We start from the raw sequence: 18,339 nt of genomic DNA on the forward strand, positions 1-18,339 counted from the left end.
ATGCTTACTCCCCTCACTTGAGGAATCATCTTGGGCATCATTTTCAGTGTCACATAAATCACATCTATTTAAATGAGAAGGAACCTTGGCTTCCCCACATTCAGAACACAGTCTATCTGGTAGTTCAGACATGTTAAACAGGCATAAACTTGATAACAAAGTACAAAAAACGTTTTAAAATAAAACCGTTACTGTCACTTTAAATTTTAAACTGAACACACTTTATTACTGCAATTGCGAAAAAGTATGAAGGAATTGTTCAAAATTCACCAAAATTTCACCACAGTGTCTTAAAGCCTTAAAAGTATTGCACACCAAATTTGGAAGCTTTAACCCTTAAAATAACGGAACCGGAGCCGTTTTTATCTTTAACCCCTTTACAGTCCCTGGTATCTGCTTTGCTGAGACCCAACCAAGCCCAAAGGGGAATACGATACCAAATGACGCCTTCAGAAAGTCTTTTCTATGTATCAGAGCTCTTCACACATGCGACTGCATGTCATGCTTCTCAAAAACAAGTGCGCAATACCGGCGCGAAAATGAGGCTCTGCCTATGATTAGGGAAATCCCCTAGAGAATAAGTTGTCTAAAACAGTGCCTGCCGATATTATTTTACAAAAATACCCAGATTAAATGATTCCTCAAGGCTAAATATGTTAAACACTAAAAAACTCTAAGCCATCTCCGTGGAGATGTTGCCTGTACAACGGCAAAGAGAATGACTGGGGTAGGCGGAGCCTAGGAGGGATCATGTGACCAGCTTTGCTGGGCTCTTTGCCATTTCCTGTTGGGGAAGAGAATATCCCACAAGTAAGGATGACGCCGTGGACCGGACACACCTATGTTGGAGAAAGAGAGGTTGCCGAAGCTTTTTGACCTCTCCTCTGTCCAGAGTAAACGACAAACAGGGTAGATGTTTGACGAAAATCTTTAGTAGCTTGTAAGTAAAACTTCAAGGCACGGACTACGTCCAGATTATGTAAAAGACGTTCCTTCTTTGAAGAAGGATTAGGATACAATGATGGAACAACAATCTCTTGATTGATATTCTTGTTAGAAACCACCTTAGATAAAAACCCAGGTTTGGTACGCAGGACTACCTTATCTGCATGAAAAATCAGATAAGGAGAATCACATTGTAAGGCAGATAGCTCAGAGACTCTCCGAGCCGAGGAAATAGCCATCAAAAACAGAACTTTCCAAGATAAAAGTTTAATATCAATGGAATGAAGGGGTTCCAACGGAACTCCTTGAAGAACTTTAAGAACCAAGTTTAAGCTCCACGGGGGAGCAACAGGTTTAAACACAGGCTTAATTCTAACCAAAGCCTGGCAAAATGCCTGGACGTCTGGAACCTCTGCCAGACGCTTGTGAAAAAGAATAGACAGAGCAGAAATCTGTCCCTTTAAGGAACTAGCTGATAATCCTTTGTCCAAGCCCTCTTGGAGAAAAGACAATATTCTAGGAATCCTAACCTTACTCCATGAGTAATTCTTGGATTCACACCAATAAAGATATTTACTCCATATCTTGTGGTAGATTTTCCTGGTAACAGGCTTTCGTGCCTGTATTAAAGTATCAATGACTGACTCGGAGAAGCCACGCTTTGATAGAATCAAGCGTTCAATCTCCATGCAGTCAGTCTCAGACAAATTAGATTTGGATGATTGAAAGGACCTTGTATCAGAAGGTCCTGTCTTAGAGGCAGAGTCCATGGTGGAAAGGATGACATGTCCACTAGGTCTGCATACCAAGTCCTGCGTGGCCACGCAGGTGCTATCAGAATCACCGATGCTCTCTCCTGTTTGATTTTGGCAATCAGTCGAGGGAGCAGAGGAAACGGTGGAAACACATAAGCCAGGTTGAAGAACCAAGGCGCTGCTAGAGCATCTATCAGCGCCGCTTCTGGGTCCCTGGACCTGGATCCGTAACAAGGAAGCTTGGCGTTCTGGCGAGACGTCATGAGATCCAACTCTGGTTTGCCCCAACGATGAATCAACTGAGCAAACACCTCCGGATGGAATTCCCACTCCCCTGGATGGAAAGTCTGACGACTTAGAAAATCCGCCTCCCAGTTCTCCACGCCTGGGATATGGATTGCTGACAGGTGGCAAGAGTGGTACTCTGCCCAGCGAATTATATTTGAGACTTCTAACATCGCTAGGGAACTCCTGGTTCCCCCTTGATGGTTGATGTAAGCCACAGTCGTGATGTTGTCCGACTGAAATCTGATGAACCTCAGTGTTGCTAACTGAGGCCAAGCCAGAAGAGCATTGAATATCGCTCTTAACTCCAGAATATTTATTGGAAGGAGTTTCTCCTCCTGAGTCCACGATCCCTGTGCCTTCAGGGAATTCTGTTGTTACAATTGTCCAATCTGGCCTGCGAAAGGTCATACCCTTGGACAGGTGTACCCGAGACAACCACCAGAGAAGAGAATCTCTGGTCTCTTGATCCAGATTTAGCAGAGGGGACAAATCTGTGTAATCCCCATTCCACTGACTCAGCATGCATAATTGCAGCGGTCTGAGATGAAGGCGCGCAAATGGCACTATGTCCATTGCCGCTACCATTAAGCCGATTACCTCCATACACTGAGCTACCGAAGGGCGCGGAATGGAGTGAAGAACACGGCAAGCATTTAGAAGTTTTGATAACCTGGACTCCGTCAGGTAAATTTTCATCTCTACAGAATCTATAAGAGTCCCTAAGAAGGAGACTCTTGTGAGTGGGGATAGAGAACTCTTTTCCTCGTTCACTTTCCACCCGTGCGACCTCAGAAATGCCAGAACTATCTCTGTATGAGACTTGGCAACTTGAAAGCTTGACGCCTGTATCAGGATGTCGTCTAGACACGGAGCCACCGCTATGCCTCGTGGTCTTAGAACCGCCAGAATTGAGCCCAGAACCTTTGTAAAGATTCTCGGGGCTGTAGCCAACCCGAAGGGAAGAGCTACAAATTGGTAATGCCTGTCTAGAAAGGCAAACCTTAGAAACCGATGATGATCTTTGTGAATCGGTATGTGAAGGTAGGCATCCTTTAAGTCCACTGTGGTCATGTACTGACCTTCTTGGATCATGGGTAGGATGGTCCGAATAGTTTCCATTTTGAAAGATGGAACTCTGAGGAATTTGTTTAAGATCTTTAGATCCAAAATTGGTCTGAAGGTTCCCTCTTTTTTGGGAACCACAAACAGATTCGAATAAAAACCCTGTCCTTGTTCCGTCCGCGGAACTGGATGGATCACTCCCATAACTAGGAGGTCTTGCACACAGCGTAGGAATGCCTCTTTCTTTATCTGATTTGCAGATAGCCTTGAAAGATGAAATCTCCCTTGTGGAGGGGAAGCTTTGAAGTCCAGAAGATATCCCTGAGATATGATCTCCAACGCCCAGGGATCCTGAACATCTCTTGCCCACGCCTGGGCGAAGAGAGAAAGTCTGCCCCCTACTAGATCCGTCGCCGGATAGGGGGCCGTTCCTTCATGCTGTCTTAGAGGCAGCAGCAGGGTTTCTGGCCTGCTTGCCTTTGTTCCAGGACTGGTTAGGTTTCCAGGCCTGCTTAGATTGAGCAAAAGTTCCCTCATCTTTTGAAGCGGAGGAAGTTGATGCTGCACCTGCCTTGAAATTTCAAAAGGCACGAAAATTAGACTGTTTGGCCTTTGCTTTGGCCCTGTCCTGAGGAAGGGTGTGACCCTTACCTCCAGTAATGTCAGCAATAATTTCCTTCAAACCAGGCCCGAATAAGGTCTGCCCCTTGAAAGGAATGTTGAGTAATTTAGACTTCGAAGTCACGTCAGCTGACCAGGATTTAAGCCATAGCGCCCTACGCGCTTGGATGGCGAATCCGGAATTTTTAGCCGTTAGTTTAGTCAAATGAACAATGGCATCAGAAACAAATGAGTTAGCTAGCTTAAGTGTTCTAAGCTTGTCAATAATTTCAGTCAATGGAGCTGTATGGATGGCCTCTTCCAGGGCCTCAAACCAGAATGCCGCCGCGGCCGTGACAGGCGCAATGCATGCAAGGGGCTGTAAAATAAAACCTTGTTGAATAAACATTTTCTTAAGGTAACCCTCCAATTTTTTATCCATTGAATCTAAAAAAGCACAACTGTCCTCAACCGGGATAGTAGTACGCTTTGCTAAAATAGAAACTGCTCCCTCCACCTTAGGGACCGTCTGCCATAAGTCCCGTGTAGTGGCGTCTATTGGAAACATTTTTCTAAATATAGGAGGTGGGGAAAAAGGCACACCCGGTCTATCCCACTCCTTGCTAATAATTTCTGTAAGCCTTTTAGGTATAGGAAAAACATCAGTACACACGGTACCGCATAGCATTTATCCAGCCTACACAATTTCTCTGGTACTGCAACTGTGTTACAGTCATTCAGAGCAGCTAATACCTCCCCAAGCAACACACGGAGGTTCTCAAGCTTAAATTTAAAATTAGAAATCTCTGAATCAGGATTCCCCGAATCAGAGATGTCACCCACAGACTGAAGCTCTCCGTCCTCATGATCTGCATATTGTGACGCAGTATCAGACATGGCCCTTACAGCATCTGCGCGCTCTGTATTTCTCCTAACCCCAGAGCAATCGCGCTTGCCTCTTAATTAAGGGAACCTGGATAATACCTCTGACAGGGTATTATTCATGATTGCAGCCATGTCCTGCAAGGTAATCGCTATGTGCGTCCCTGATGTAATTGGCGCCATATTAGCGTGCATCCCCTGAGCGGGAGGCGAAGGGTCTGACACGTGGGGAGAGTTAGTCGGCATAACTTCCCCCTCGTCAGAATCTTCTGGTGATATTTCTTTTATAGTTAAAGACAGATCTTTACTGTTTAAGGTGAAATCAATACATTTAGTACACATTCTCCTATGGGGCTCCACCATGGCTTTCAAACATAATGAACAAGTAGTTTCCTCTGTGTCAGACATGTTTAAACAGACTAGCAATGAGACTAGCAAGCTTGGAAAACACTTTAAACAAGTTTACAAGCAATATAAAAAACGTTACTGCACCTTTAAGAAACACAAATTTTGTCAAAATTTGAAATAACAGTGAAAAAAGGCAGTTACACTAACGAAATTTTTACAGTGTATGTAACAAGTTAGCAGAGCATTGCACCCACTTGCAAATGGATGATTAACCCCTTAATACCCAAAAAATAATAAAAGACAAAAACGTTTTTTTTTTTTTTTATTTGTTTTTTTTCAAACAGTCACAACAACTGCCACAGCTCTACTGTGGCTTTTTACCTCCCTCAAAAACGACTTTGAAGCCTTTTGAGCCCTCCAGAGATGTCCTGGATCATGCAGGAAGAAGCTGGATGTCTGTGTCTGTAATTTTTGCCTTGCAAAAAAACGGCAAAATAGGCCCCTCCCACTCATATTACAACAGTGGAAAGCCTAAGGAAACTGTTTCTAGGCCAAATTCAAGCCAGCCATGTGGAAAAAAACTAGGCCCCAATAAGTTTTATCACCAAAGACATATAAAAACGATTAAACATGCCAGCAAACGTTTTATATTACATTTTTATAAGAGTATGCATCTCTATTAATAAGCCTGATACCAGTCGCTGTCACTGCATTTAAGGCTTTACTTACATTAGTTTGGTATCAGCAGCATTTTCTAGCAAATTCCATCCCTAGAAAAATATTAACTGCACATACCTTATTGCAGGAAAACCTGCACGCCATTCCTTCTCTGAAGTTACCTCACTCCTCAGAAAATGTGAGAACAGCCATGGATCTTAGTTACTTCTGCTAAGATTATAGAAAACGCAGGCAGATTCTTCTTCTAAATACTGCCTGAGATAAACAGTACACTCCGGCACCATTTAAAAATAACAAACTTTTGATTGAAGAATAAACTAAGTATAAAACACCACACTCCTCTTACGACCTCCATCTTGGTTGAGGCTTGCAAGAGAATGACTGGATATGACAGTTAGGGGAGGAGCTATATAGCAGCTCTGCTGTGGGTGATCCTCTTGCAACTTCCTGTTGGGAAGGAGAATATCCCATAAGTAATGGATGATCCGTGGACTGGATACACTTAACAAGAGAAATATGTGATTTAGATTTAAATGTGGTCGGGTTAGCGCACATGAAAACTTAGTAATCTTAAGGTGCATCAATGAAATATTACATATAAAATAAAAAAATAATAAAAATTAAACATACTGTAAACTATTCTAAATAATCCATAGAATATATCTATATCACTTTACAGTATGTTCAATAATATTTTATATGTAATATTTAAATAATGTGCCTTAAGATTACTACGTTCTCATGTTCGCTAACCCGACCAAATTTAAATCTAAAATTGCAAAATACGATGCACAAAACGCATATATTTTACATTCCTATGTTCTTCACATAGAAAATAATGTACTTTTTACTATTATATATATATATATATATATGTATGATACTGTTAATGTAAAATACATATATATACATCAGCCCTGGCAAACTCCTCTGACATGGTACCTACGCAGATGTTCCAGTACTGCTGAGCGACACTGGAGGAAATCTCGGAGTTCAGCTGACTTTCTTCACTACAAGTTCATCCTGAACTCCTACTATTCTGCCCTTAATCTCTATAAGCAACAATACTTCTCTAATCTCATCTCTACTCTTTCCTCTAACCCAAAACGTCTGTTCTCCCCGTTCAATACTATTCTCCGCCCACCCCCACCTCCTCATACAACCTCTCTCTCAGCTCAAGATTTTGCCAGCCACTTCAATAACAAAATTGACTCCATCAGAAGTGAAATCAGCTCTCAACATACTACCAATCTCCCACCCCCTCAAAAGCTCACAATCATCCAAAACCCAAATATTCAAAAATGCAGCTCTTTTGCCTCTGTTAACGAGGATGAAGTTTCTGCCCTTATACTGTCCTCCCACCTCACTACCTGTCCCCTCGACCCCATCCCCACACAGCTACTCCCCTCCCTCTTTTCTACCCTCACCCCCATACACATTTTTAACCTCTCCCTCAGCACTAGTATATTTCCCTCATCTCTAAAACATGCACTGGTCACACCTATCCTCAAAAAACCTTCCCTCGATCCAACCTCTCCATCCAACTACCGCCCTACTTCCCTACTCCCTCTTGCCTCAAAGCTCCTCGAAAAGCTAGTATACTCACGTCTATCCCATTTCCTTACACTAAACTCTCTTCTTGACCCACTGCAATCTGGATTTCGTCCCCATCACTCTACAGAGACAGCAATTGTCAAGGTTACCAACGACCTACTTACAGCAAAATCCAAAGGCCGCTTCTCTCTGCTTATCCTCCTTGACCTGTCTGCAGCCTTTGACACTGTTGACCACCCTCTTCTGCTCCAAACCCTCCAATCCTTCGGCATCTGTGACACAGCTCTCTCGTGGTTCTCTTCCTATCTGACTAACCGTACATTTAGTGTAGCCTTCTCCGGAGCATCCTCTGCCCCGTTACCACTTTCTGTTGGGGTACCTCAAGGCTCTGTCCCCTTCTCTTTTCAATCTACACGTCATCATTAGGTTCCTTAATAAAGTCCCATGGGTTTCAATATCATTTGTATGCCTATGACACCCAAATCTACCTCTCTGCACCAAACCTACCTCCTTCCTTACTAACCCATGTCACTAACTGTCTTTCTCATATCTCATCTTGGATGTCCTCTCACTACCGTAAGCTAAATTCCTCCAAAACTGAACTCCTTATTTTCCCCACTTCTTCCAATGTCTCCACCCCCAAAATTTATATAACTGTTGATAATTCCATCATTACTCCTATCCCGCATGCCCGATGTCTTGGGGTCACACTTGACTCAGATCTTTCCTTCATTCCTAATATTCAGTCCTTGGCTAAAGCCTGCCACTTCCACCTTAAAAACATCTCTAAAATTAGATATTTCCTTACACAAGATACAACTAAGATTTTAATCCACTCTCTCATCCTTTCCCGCCTTGACTACTGCAACTCCGTCCTCTCTGGTCTACCTAGCTGCTGCATAGCTCCTTTACAATCCATTATGAATGCCTCTGCCCGGCTCATCTTCCTTACTCGTCGCTCTTCATCTGCTGCACCTCTCTGCCAATACCTTCAATGGCTTCCTCTTGCCTCTAGGATTAAACACAAAATCCTCACTCTGACATACAAAGCTCTCAACTGCACTGCTCCCCCCTACATTTCAGAACTTGTCTCCAGATACTCTCCCTCCTGTCCCCTTCGATCAGCTCAGGATCTCCTCCTCTTACTCACATTCCCGTTTACAGGACTTCTCCAGACTGGCCCCCATCTTGTGGAACTCCCTGCCTCGCTCCACAAGACTCTCCCCTAGTTTTAAAAGCTTCAAGCGCTCCCTAAAAACTCTACTATTCAGGGATGCTTACAACCAACACTAACCTTTCCTAACTCCATTACTTTCCCCTTGAACCCATTAGAATGTAAGCTTATGAGCCCAGCTGTTTGCAGATCGCTTCATAAGAGCCGACTGCAACAGTGAAACTCTTGGCAGGGCCCTCTACCCACTTGATCCCTACAAAAGCTATCCTGTATACCGACTATGTTTACAGCGCTGCGGAATCTGTTGGCGCTCTACAAATACCTGATAATAATAATAATAATACATATATATATATATAAATAAATAAGTATTTAAGAATAAAAAGGACATTTTTCTATAAATGTAGAACATTGGAATGTGAAATAAGTAGTGAAAATATACAGTAAAATAAAATACATCTGTACACACATATAAACATATATAAATATACATTTGTATTCATATTTAGACATGTATATGTATGTATCTCTGTTAAATCCCTAACACCTGAGACCTCATATCTTTGAGCCCTTATAACTTTTGAATGCAATTTTATTTTTTAAATAATTCATCAGACAGTGTTATTATGAGTGTAACTGTACTTTTAATAAGGTATTCTTGATATTTTTGTGCCATTTTTTTGCCTCACTTAAAAGTTAACCAGAGCTCTGAAGTCGTGCTAACCTGGCACACGTTAAATTCATTTGCGTCCAAGCGAACGAGTTTACTTATACTTGGTGCATCTGATTCGTAATGCATTAAATACATTCTTATATAAAAAGTATGAAAACAAAAACTCACCATGTTTAATAGCTCTGGCCCTTTCACAGAGATAAAATTGAGACCAGATTCATTTGCAACAGCCTAAAACACACAATGTAAACGTTTTGGTAAATACATTTCCTAGCAAGGAAACAATAAGATCACAGAAACATATCTTACTTCAGTTACTGTATAACAAGCTGAGTTTGTGAAGTTTTATCCAGTTGTAAGATGGCAGATGTGTGCTTTACAGGAACAAACCCACAGTACGCAGGCAGTGGGAATGCATAGCAACAAAAAGAGTGTGTGTATGTATGTGTATATATATATATATATATATATATATATACACATATATATACACATACACATACATACATATATACACACATGCTGTATGTATGTATGTATATGTCTATGGGTCTGTAAATGTGTGTGTGTGTGTATATATATATATATATATATATATATATATATATACACACACACACATATATATACACATAGACATACATACATATATACACACATGCTGTATGTATGTATGTATATGTCTATGGGTCTGTAAATGTGTGTGTGTGTATATATATATATATATATATATATATATATATATATATATATATATATATATATATATATATATATATATATATATATACACACACATATATATACACATACACATACATACATATATACACACATGCTGTATGTATGTATATGTCTATGGGTCTGTAAATGTGTGTGTGTGTATACACCAAAATGGACTGCACCCTCAAACCGGACTGGGTACACACCGCTCAAGTCACTGCAAAACTCACAGTATTGGGTACTCATCAACACTTAGGCAGTTAACCCCAGACAAGCCTGGGTGCAACACCCATAGGGAAATGACAAAACAAAAATATAAAACACACAGAACGTCTGGCACTCTCTAGCAAGCATACAGTTAGATTAACCCCTTAACGACCGAGGACGTGCAGGGTACGTCCTCAAAAAAAAGGCAGTTAATGCCTGAGGACGTACCCTGCACGTCCTCGGTGTGGAAAGCAGCTGGAAGCGATCCTGCTCGCTTCCAGCTGCTTTCCGGTTATTGCAGTGATGCCTCGATATGGAGGCATCCTGCAATAACCTTTTGAAGCCATCCGATGCAGAGAGAGCCACTCTGTGGCCCTCTCTGCACCGGAGATCGGTGGCTTCCTTCGTTGGTGGGTGGGAGCAGTACCGGGAGGTGGGTGGCGGCCATCGATGGCCCTGGAGATGTGGAGGGGGGCGGGATCGTGGGCGGGGATGCCCAGGGGCGCGCACGGACGCGCGCGCGTGCACGGGAGGGCGGGGGCGGGCGCGTGCACGGGGAGGGAGCGGGTGGGAACCGCTACACTACAGAAAAAGGCAATCAGTTCAAAAAATGTATAAAAAAAAAAATACGATCAATGAGATGGTGGGGGTTTGTGGTGGGGGGGGGTGTTTGGGGAAGCTACACTACAGAAAAAAAATACATAAGAAAGAAAAATAACACTAAGAAAGAAAAAAAAAAAGCCCTTTTTTGTGCAAGCTGGGTACTGGCAGACAGCTGCCAGTACCCAAGATGGCCCCCAATAAGGCAGATAGGGAAGGGTTACAGAGCTGTTTTGGGGGGGATCAGGGAGGTTGGAGGCTAAGGGGGGTCCTACACAGCAGAATAATTATTTTTTTATTTTTTAAAAAAACCTAAACCCCCAAAAAGCTTTTATTTTAGTACTGGCAGACTTTCTGCCAGTACTTAAGATGGCGGGGACAATTGTGGGGTGGGGGAGGGAAGGGAGCTGTTTGGGAGGGATCAGGGGGTCTGATGTGTCAGGTGGGAGGCTGATCTCTACACTAAAGCTAAAATTAACCCTGCAAGCTCCCTACAAACTTTCTAATTAACCCCTTCACTGCTAGCCATAATACACGTGTGATGCGCAGCAGCATTTTGCGGCCTTCTAATTACCAGAAAGCAACGCCAAAGTCATATATATCTGCTATTTCTGAACAAAGGGGATCCCAGAGAAGCATTTACAACCATTTGTGCCATAATTGCACAAGCTGTTTGTAAATGATTTCAGTGAGAAACCTAAAATTGTGAAAAATTTAACGTTTTTTTTTTATTTGATCGCATTTGGCGGTGAAATGGTGGCATGAAATATACCAAAATGGGCCTAGATCAATACTTTGGGTTGTCTACTACACTACACTAAAGCTAACATTAACCATACAAGCTCCCTACAAGCTCCCTAATTAACCCCTGCACTGCTGGGCATGATACACGTGTGGTGCGCAGCGGCATTTAGCGGCCTACTAATTACCAAAAAGCAATGCCAAAGCCATATATGTCTGCTATTTCTGAACAAAGGGGATCCCAGAGAAGCATTTACAACCATTTGTGCCATAATTGCACAAGCTGTTTGTAAATAATTTCAGTGAGAAACCGAAAGTTTGTGAAAAAATTTGTGAAAAAGTGAACGATTTTTTGTATTTGATCGCATTTGGCGGTGAAATGGTGGCATGAAATATACCAAAATTGGCCTAGATCAATACTTTGGGATGTCTTCTAAAAAAAAATATATACATGTCCATTGATATTCAGGGATTCCTGAAAGATATTAGTGTTCCAATGTAACTAGCGCTAATTTTGAAAAAAAGTAGTTTGGAAATAGCAAAATGCTACTTGTATTTATGGCCCTATAGCTTTCAAAAAAAGCAAAGAACATGTAAATATTAGGTATTTATAAACTCAGGACAAAATTTAGAAACTATTTAGCATGTTTTCTTTTTGGTGGTTGTAGATGTGTAACAGATTTTGGGGGTCAAAGTTAAAAAAAGTGTGTTTTTTTCCATTTTTTCCTCATATTTTATAAAATTTTTTATAGTAAATTATAAGATATGATGAAAATAATGATATTTTTAGAAAGTTAATTTAATGGCGAGAAAAACGGTATCTAATATGTGTGGGTACAGTAAATGAGTAAGAGGGAAATTACAGCTAAACACAAACACCGCAAAAATGTAAAAATAGCCTTGGTCCCAAACGGACAGAAAATGGAAAAGTGCTGTGGTCATTAAGGGGTTAAACAGCACACAACATAAAAGTGCACAGCTGGTTAGACTTGAGTGTACAGAAGCAGGGAATAGGGCACTACTGTCTCAGAGCAATTAGCAAGGAGACAAATCCTCATTAGAAGGCAGGATACAGGAGGATGAATATGCAGGGATAAGAGGCATGTGTGTCATGTTGTCAGAAATTACTACTAGCTACTGTACCTCTTAAGGAACATAAAACATAACATAGCATTGTCAGTAATGACTACTAGCTACCTCTTAACCCCTTTCCGCCATTAGGACTTTCCATGCCGTCCTAACTGCGCTGGGCTTTAGTGCCGTTAGGGCGAACATGGAACGTCCTAGCCGTTTAGCTTTACTGAAGCCATAGGCACTTCCTGAATGGGATTGTGGGCAGGAGGGCGTGTCTAGCATCATAGGCACTCCCCCCTGACCCGATCCCATCAATGAAATCACGAGATCGCAGTAACGATTGCGCAATTAAAATTTTTACTTACAAAACAGAACTTTGTTCCGATGTAGACAAATAAGAACCATCAGGAAAGGGTTAAGCAACATAAAACATAGCATTGCATTGTTACCTTAGCTAGTAGTGTTTTGCCGCAGCCAGGGGGTCCTGCAAGTAAAACTCCCGCAGGCGCCATCAAACCTAGAGCTTTAAACTGCTCTGGACTCCTCACTGGTGCCTTAAAAATAAAAATGTGCATCAACAACAATCAGTCATAAACAGATAATATAAAATATGATACAATAAAATTCACAACTTCAGAAATTTCAATTTAAAAGGGACATAAAAAGAAAATTTATGCTTACCTGATGAATTTATTTCTTTTTTGACACGATGAGTCCACGGATCATCTTAATTACTAATGCGATATTCACCTCCTGGTCAGCAGGAAGAGGCAAAGAGCACCACTGCAGAGCTGTTAAATAGCTCCTCCCCTCCCCTCCCTCTCACTCCAGTTATTCAACCGAAGTTAGGAAGAGAAAGCAAAAGCCAAGTTGCAGAGGTGTCTGAAGTTTACATAACCCACAACCTGTCTAAGAGAAACAGGGCGGGCCGTGGACTCATCGTGTCAAAAAAGAAATAAATTTATCAGGTAAGCATAAATTTTCTTTTCTTTTTTAACACACGATGAGCCCACGATCATCTTAATTACTAATGGGATTCAATACCTGTCACGGATACTGGGCTGCAGGGGCTGAACCCTTGCCCCCCCTATAGACTTCAACCCAGCTGTTTCTCAGTGGTTTTGTGCTCCTCAGAGCAACCACAATCTCTGGAAGCTTTTGTTTGGTGTATGACCAGGAAAACCCTCCTAGGCTGGCCGGGCTTCTGGAACTCCCGATCGGCCGCCTCACGACGGACACCCGCCTAACTCCTCTCAGGCTGGCCGGGCTCCTGGAACTCCCGGTCGGCCACAGGACACCCGCTAACTTTACCCCTGGTCGCTCCAGCAGCCCTTTGCCCCAGAGCTCCGCTTTTTTGGGGATTGGTAGCCCCTAGGGAGGACAAGAGCTGCGGCAATTATCAGAGGGGAGCTCCTTTGGGAACTGGGGTTTTTGGACACCCCTAACCCCATAACTTCAACGGACTGTAACTCCAGTCCCCAATAACGAATCATGACGATTTTTGGACTGTGGCATCTGGAAGTGCCGTCGCTCCACCGGGATCACCCAAAACCGCCACCCCTAAGTATTGGGATTATGTGAGACTGTGCCTCCTATGGAGGTGCCGGGCTGTCTGGAGGGGCAGGAATGGCGGGAAAATTGTGGGATTGTCCTTTGTGTTATCAAGATGAGATGTGTGTATAAAAGGAGTGTGTGTTCTCAATAAAATCAGTTCTTGTTCACCTGAAGGCTAGTCTGTCTAGTTATTTGGGTGAGCTCCAGCTAAAATCACTTTCCTGGGCTACATAGAAATCACTTTCCTGGGCTACATAGCCACTTGTTCCAGGCAGAGGAAGGACCCGGTCGACGTCGCTACCCAGTCAGGGTAGCGGGGAAGTCCGTCACATTGGTTGTCAGCGGTGGGATGCTTCCGTCTACCTGGAACGTCCAAACCACCAACTGAAGATCTTGCTGGATAGAGCAGTACCAGGGGCTCCGGAAGGAAGAATTGAGGACATTGCTGCAGACTAGAGGGAAAGTCGCCGGCCACAAGACAAAGGCAGTGCTCATAGCCGAACTGATGGAGGACGATCGGGCTAGCGAACAGGCTGGTGGGTTGGACAGCGACCAAAGCGGAGGACAGCCCAGTACAGCCTCCACTCCAGGGACTACAACATCCGACAAACAGCGGCAGGTACAGTGGCAACTGGCTCTCTACGGACCTAACCCCCCCGAGGAGATCATTACTCAGATAGTGACTGACGCCAACAAGATACACATGTTGGAGCTTCAGAAGTCTATAGGGGGGGTCATGCCGGATCCCCTGAACTCCCCTTCCCGGCCCAAGAAACGACCTCACGGGACTTTCCGAACCTTCCAGGATGATGGGAGTGAGGATATCGACCGCTACCTACAGCTGTTCGAGACCCAGTGCCGGATGCATGGGGTCACTAATGCCGATCGGGTTACTATCTTAATTGGGAAACTATCCGATAGGGCCTTGGAGGCTTTCCACACTGTCCCCTCCGAAGATCAAGTCAACTATGACCGGGTGAAGGAGCGCATCCTTGCTCGGTATGGACTTACCCCGGAGGCTCACCGGCTAAACTTCAGGGGACTACAAAGACAACAGGAGCAGCCGTCTACCGAGTTTGCCCACCGCTTAGCTAGATCCTTGAACTCCTGGGTGCCACATCACCACCCTAGACGAAGCTGTTCAACTCATCCTCCTGGAGAAGTTCTACAACCGCACCCCAGCAGAGATAAGGGACTGTGTAAAAGACAAGGGACCCAGAACAGCTGACCAAGCCGCCGCCCTGGCTGATCGGTATGTGGATGCCCGGCGCCAGGCAGCCACAGACCCCCGTCCAGCAACCCGCTCTAGCTCGAACCCCAACATTCTTTTGGCAGCCACAGACCTGGCCGCCCCCTCTTTACCCGGCCGGGAGCAGCCATCCCCGGGGTGTTATGGGTGTGGACACCCCGGACATGTTATACGGGACTGCCCCGCCAGACAACGAAATGACCACAGCCCAGCCGCCAAGGAACCCTGCCTCAACCTCGTGGGGGTCTCCTCAAGCCCGCACCTATCAGGCCGCTGCCCATTATGCCCATACAGCGAGCTCCAACCCCTATGCTGAGTGGACAGGAGAAGAAGTGGGTGTCTTGCACCAGTCGGCTCAATGGACCAAGACAACCGACAACAACACCGGCAAGTTGTCTGGGTCAACGGGCAGGCGGCTCATGGAATGAGAGATACGGGGGCCACCGTTTCTTTGACCCAACCTCACCTTGTTCCCCCCTCCGGCTGCACTGGGCGCACCCTTGCTGTGGGGGTAGCCGGAGGCGAGTTCCTCAGGATTCCTACAGCCTGGGTCCATTTGAACTGGAAAACCGACTCCCGCAATGTAGAAGTGGGGGTTATGCACCACATCCCTGCCGAGGTCCTGTTGGGAAACAACCTCGGCCACCTTGTGTTCACCTATGTGGGGGATGCCTCTCCGGATACCTGCCCAGTGACTACCCGCCAGCAGGCCAGATGCCCCGCCACCTCACCAACTCCGGGGACCCAGGTACGACCTACCACCCCGATACCTACCTTTCCACCGACTACCCGTCCCCACTAACCCCGAACTTACTGACACCCCCTCCTGGGCGACCCCCTCTGACTTCGCCAAAGAAACCTTGAGCCACCCGACCCTAGCCCCGTACCGAGACCGAGTAGTTGCTGACCCCCAGGGCCCCGGAGACAAATGATTCCAGTGGGAGGGAGAGCTCCTGTACCGGATCTCCAAGAGGAGAAAAGGACCGGTGCATAAACGCCAGCTGGTCGTACCGAAGAAGTTTCGGTCCAACCTACTGAACATAGGGCATGACATCCCCTTAGCCGGCCAATTGGGAAAGCAAAGGACCCACCACTGCTTGACTCAAACCTTCTTCTGGCCAGGCATTACAGCCGATATTAAGGAATACTGTAAATCCTGTGAGGTTTGCCAGAAGGTAGGAAAGACAGGTGACCATACGAAAGCCCCCCTCCATCCCCTGCCCATTATTGAGGAACCCTTTAGCCGAGTGGCAGTAGAGATTGTGGGGCCATTAGCTCAGCCCAGCCCATCAGGGAAGAAATACATCCTTACAGTGGTGGACTATGCCACCCGATACCCCGAGGCAATCCCCTTGGCCAATATCACGGCGGAGACCATAGCAGATGCGATGCTCCGGATATTCACCAGGGTAGGCTTCCCTCGGGAAGTGGTTTCCGATCAGGGAACACAGTTCACTGCAGAAATCACTCAACAACTCTGGGAGTTGTGTGGGATTAAACCCCTGCACAGCGATCCTTACCATCCCCAGACGAATGGGCTGTGTGAGAGGTTTAACGGGACCCTAAAGCAACTGCTTTGGACGTTCTTGGCCACTCACAAGGACTGGGAGAGATTTCTACCGCACCTCCTCTTTGCATATCGAGAGGTGCCTCAGGAATCCACCGTTTTTCCCCCTTTGAACTTCTATATGGTCGAAAGGTTAGGGGCCCACTAGATTTGGTACGAGCCCACTGGGAGGGAGCCACCGGGGGGAACAGCACTCTGTTGTGGAGTACGTACTCCAACTCAGAGACCGGATGAAGGACCTGGCTGCCCAGGTACGCAAGAACTTTCAAGCCTCTCAGCACAGACAGAAGCGTTGGTACGATCGCAATGCCCGTACCCTGATTGTGGGACAGAAGGTCCTCGCTCTGAAGCCTGTCAAAACCGACAAGCTACAGGCCTCTTGGCAAGGACCTTACCGGATTGTGGAACACCACCATATACCTGGTAGCGAAGTGTTCAGATGAAAGGATCCGTCGGACCTTTCATGTGAACATGTTAAAGGCATACATAGAGAGACCTAGAGATGTGGCCGCTATCTGTGCGCCGGCAGTGGAAGACTCTGAAAGTCTTCCAATGCTGGAGCTTCCTGGACCTACTGACACCCCCCAGGGGGTGGATGACATATCCCTAGACGATAGGTTAGAGCCCGGACAGAAAATGCAGGTCCGGCGACTCTTGGAACAAAGAAGTGACATGTTCTCTACTGTCCCTGGGTTTACCACCACAGTCATCCACCGGGTGGAGACCCCGGGACAGACACCCCTGCGACAGGCTGCCTACAGGGTCTCAGAGGCCGTCAGGGACAGTATACACCGGGTGCTCCGGGGAATGTTGGACCTCGGTGTCATTGAACCGTCCAACAGTCCCTGGGCCTCCCCGGTAGTGTTAGTACCCAAGAAGGACGGAACTACCCGTTTCTGCATTGACTACCGTAGACTCAACAACAGAACCACCACTGATGCCTATCCCATGCCCCGAGTAGATGACCTGTTAGATCGAATTGCCCGGGGCCACTTCCTGACCACCCTCGACCTATGCAAGGGTTATTGGCAAATCCCCCTCGGCCCTGAGTCCGTCCCCAAGTCTGCCTTCATCACTCCCTTCGGCTTATACCAGTTTAAGGTCATGCCATTTGGAATGAAGAACGCCCCAGCCACTTTCCAAAGAATGGTAGACCGCCTGTTGGATGGCCTCCAGGACTATGCCTGTGCATACCTGGATGACATCACCATCTATAGCGAGACCTGGGAGGACCATGTGGTCCACCTAGGCGTCGTCTTAGATCGTCTTCGAGCCGCCGGCCTAACCTTGAAGCCAGATAAGTGTACCATTGGGCATTTGGAAGTTCAGTACTTAGGCCACCGAGTAGGCTGCGGTAAGCTGCGACCCGAGCCTGCCAAAGTCGAGGCAGTGGCTAACTGGCCCACCCCCAGGACCAAAACCCAAGTCCTTGCCTTTCTGGGTACTGCAGGCTACTACCGGAGGTTCGTCCCTAATTACAGCACCCTCGCCAAAACCCTGACTGACCTGACCCGTAAACGACTTCCCCGATTGGTCCTGTGGTCCCCCGAGTGTGAAAAAGCCTTCCAGAGTCTTAAGTCTGCCTTAATCTCTGCAGTACTGGCCGCTCCTAACCCAGCCAAACGTTTTTCTGTCCACACAGATGCCTCCATGTTCGGGTTGGGG

The 18,339-nt window shown here is 45.6% G+C and overlaps 1 protein-coding gene across 2 annotated transcripts in view; it reads right to left on the minus strand.

Annotated features, from left to right (window-relative positions):
- NVL (nuclear VCP like) overlaps positions 1–18,339 on the minus strand; it is a 340,971-nt gene that overhangs the window by 173,103 nt on the left and 149,529 nt on the right. For both annotated transcript variants that reach the window (XM_053712596.1, XM_053712597.1), the window contains 2 exons: positions 12,754–12,858; positions 9,128–9,190 (listed from right to left, as the gene is read on the minus strand). In XM_053712596.1, the coding sequence (XP_053568571.1) occupies positions 9,128–9,190; positions 12,754–12,858 (168 nt within the window). The remainder of the gene's footprint in view (positions 1–9,127; positions 9,191–12,753; positions 12,859–18,339) is intronic.

This window comes from Bombina bombina, chromosome 4, assembly GCF_027579735.1.
Source record: "Bombina bombina isolate aBomBom1 chromosome 4, aBomBom1.pri, whole genome shotgun sequence".
Lineage (NCBI taxonomy): Eukaryota > Metazoa > Chordata > Amphibia > Anura > Bombinatoridae > Bombina > Bombina bombina.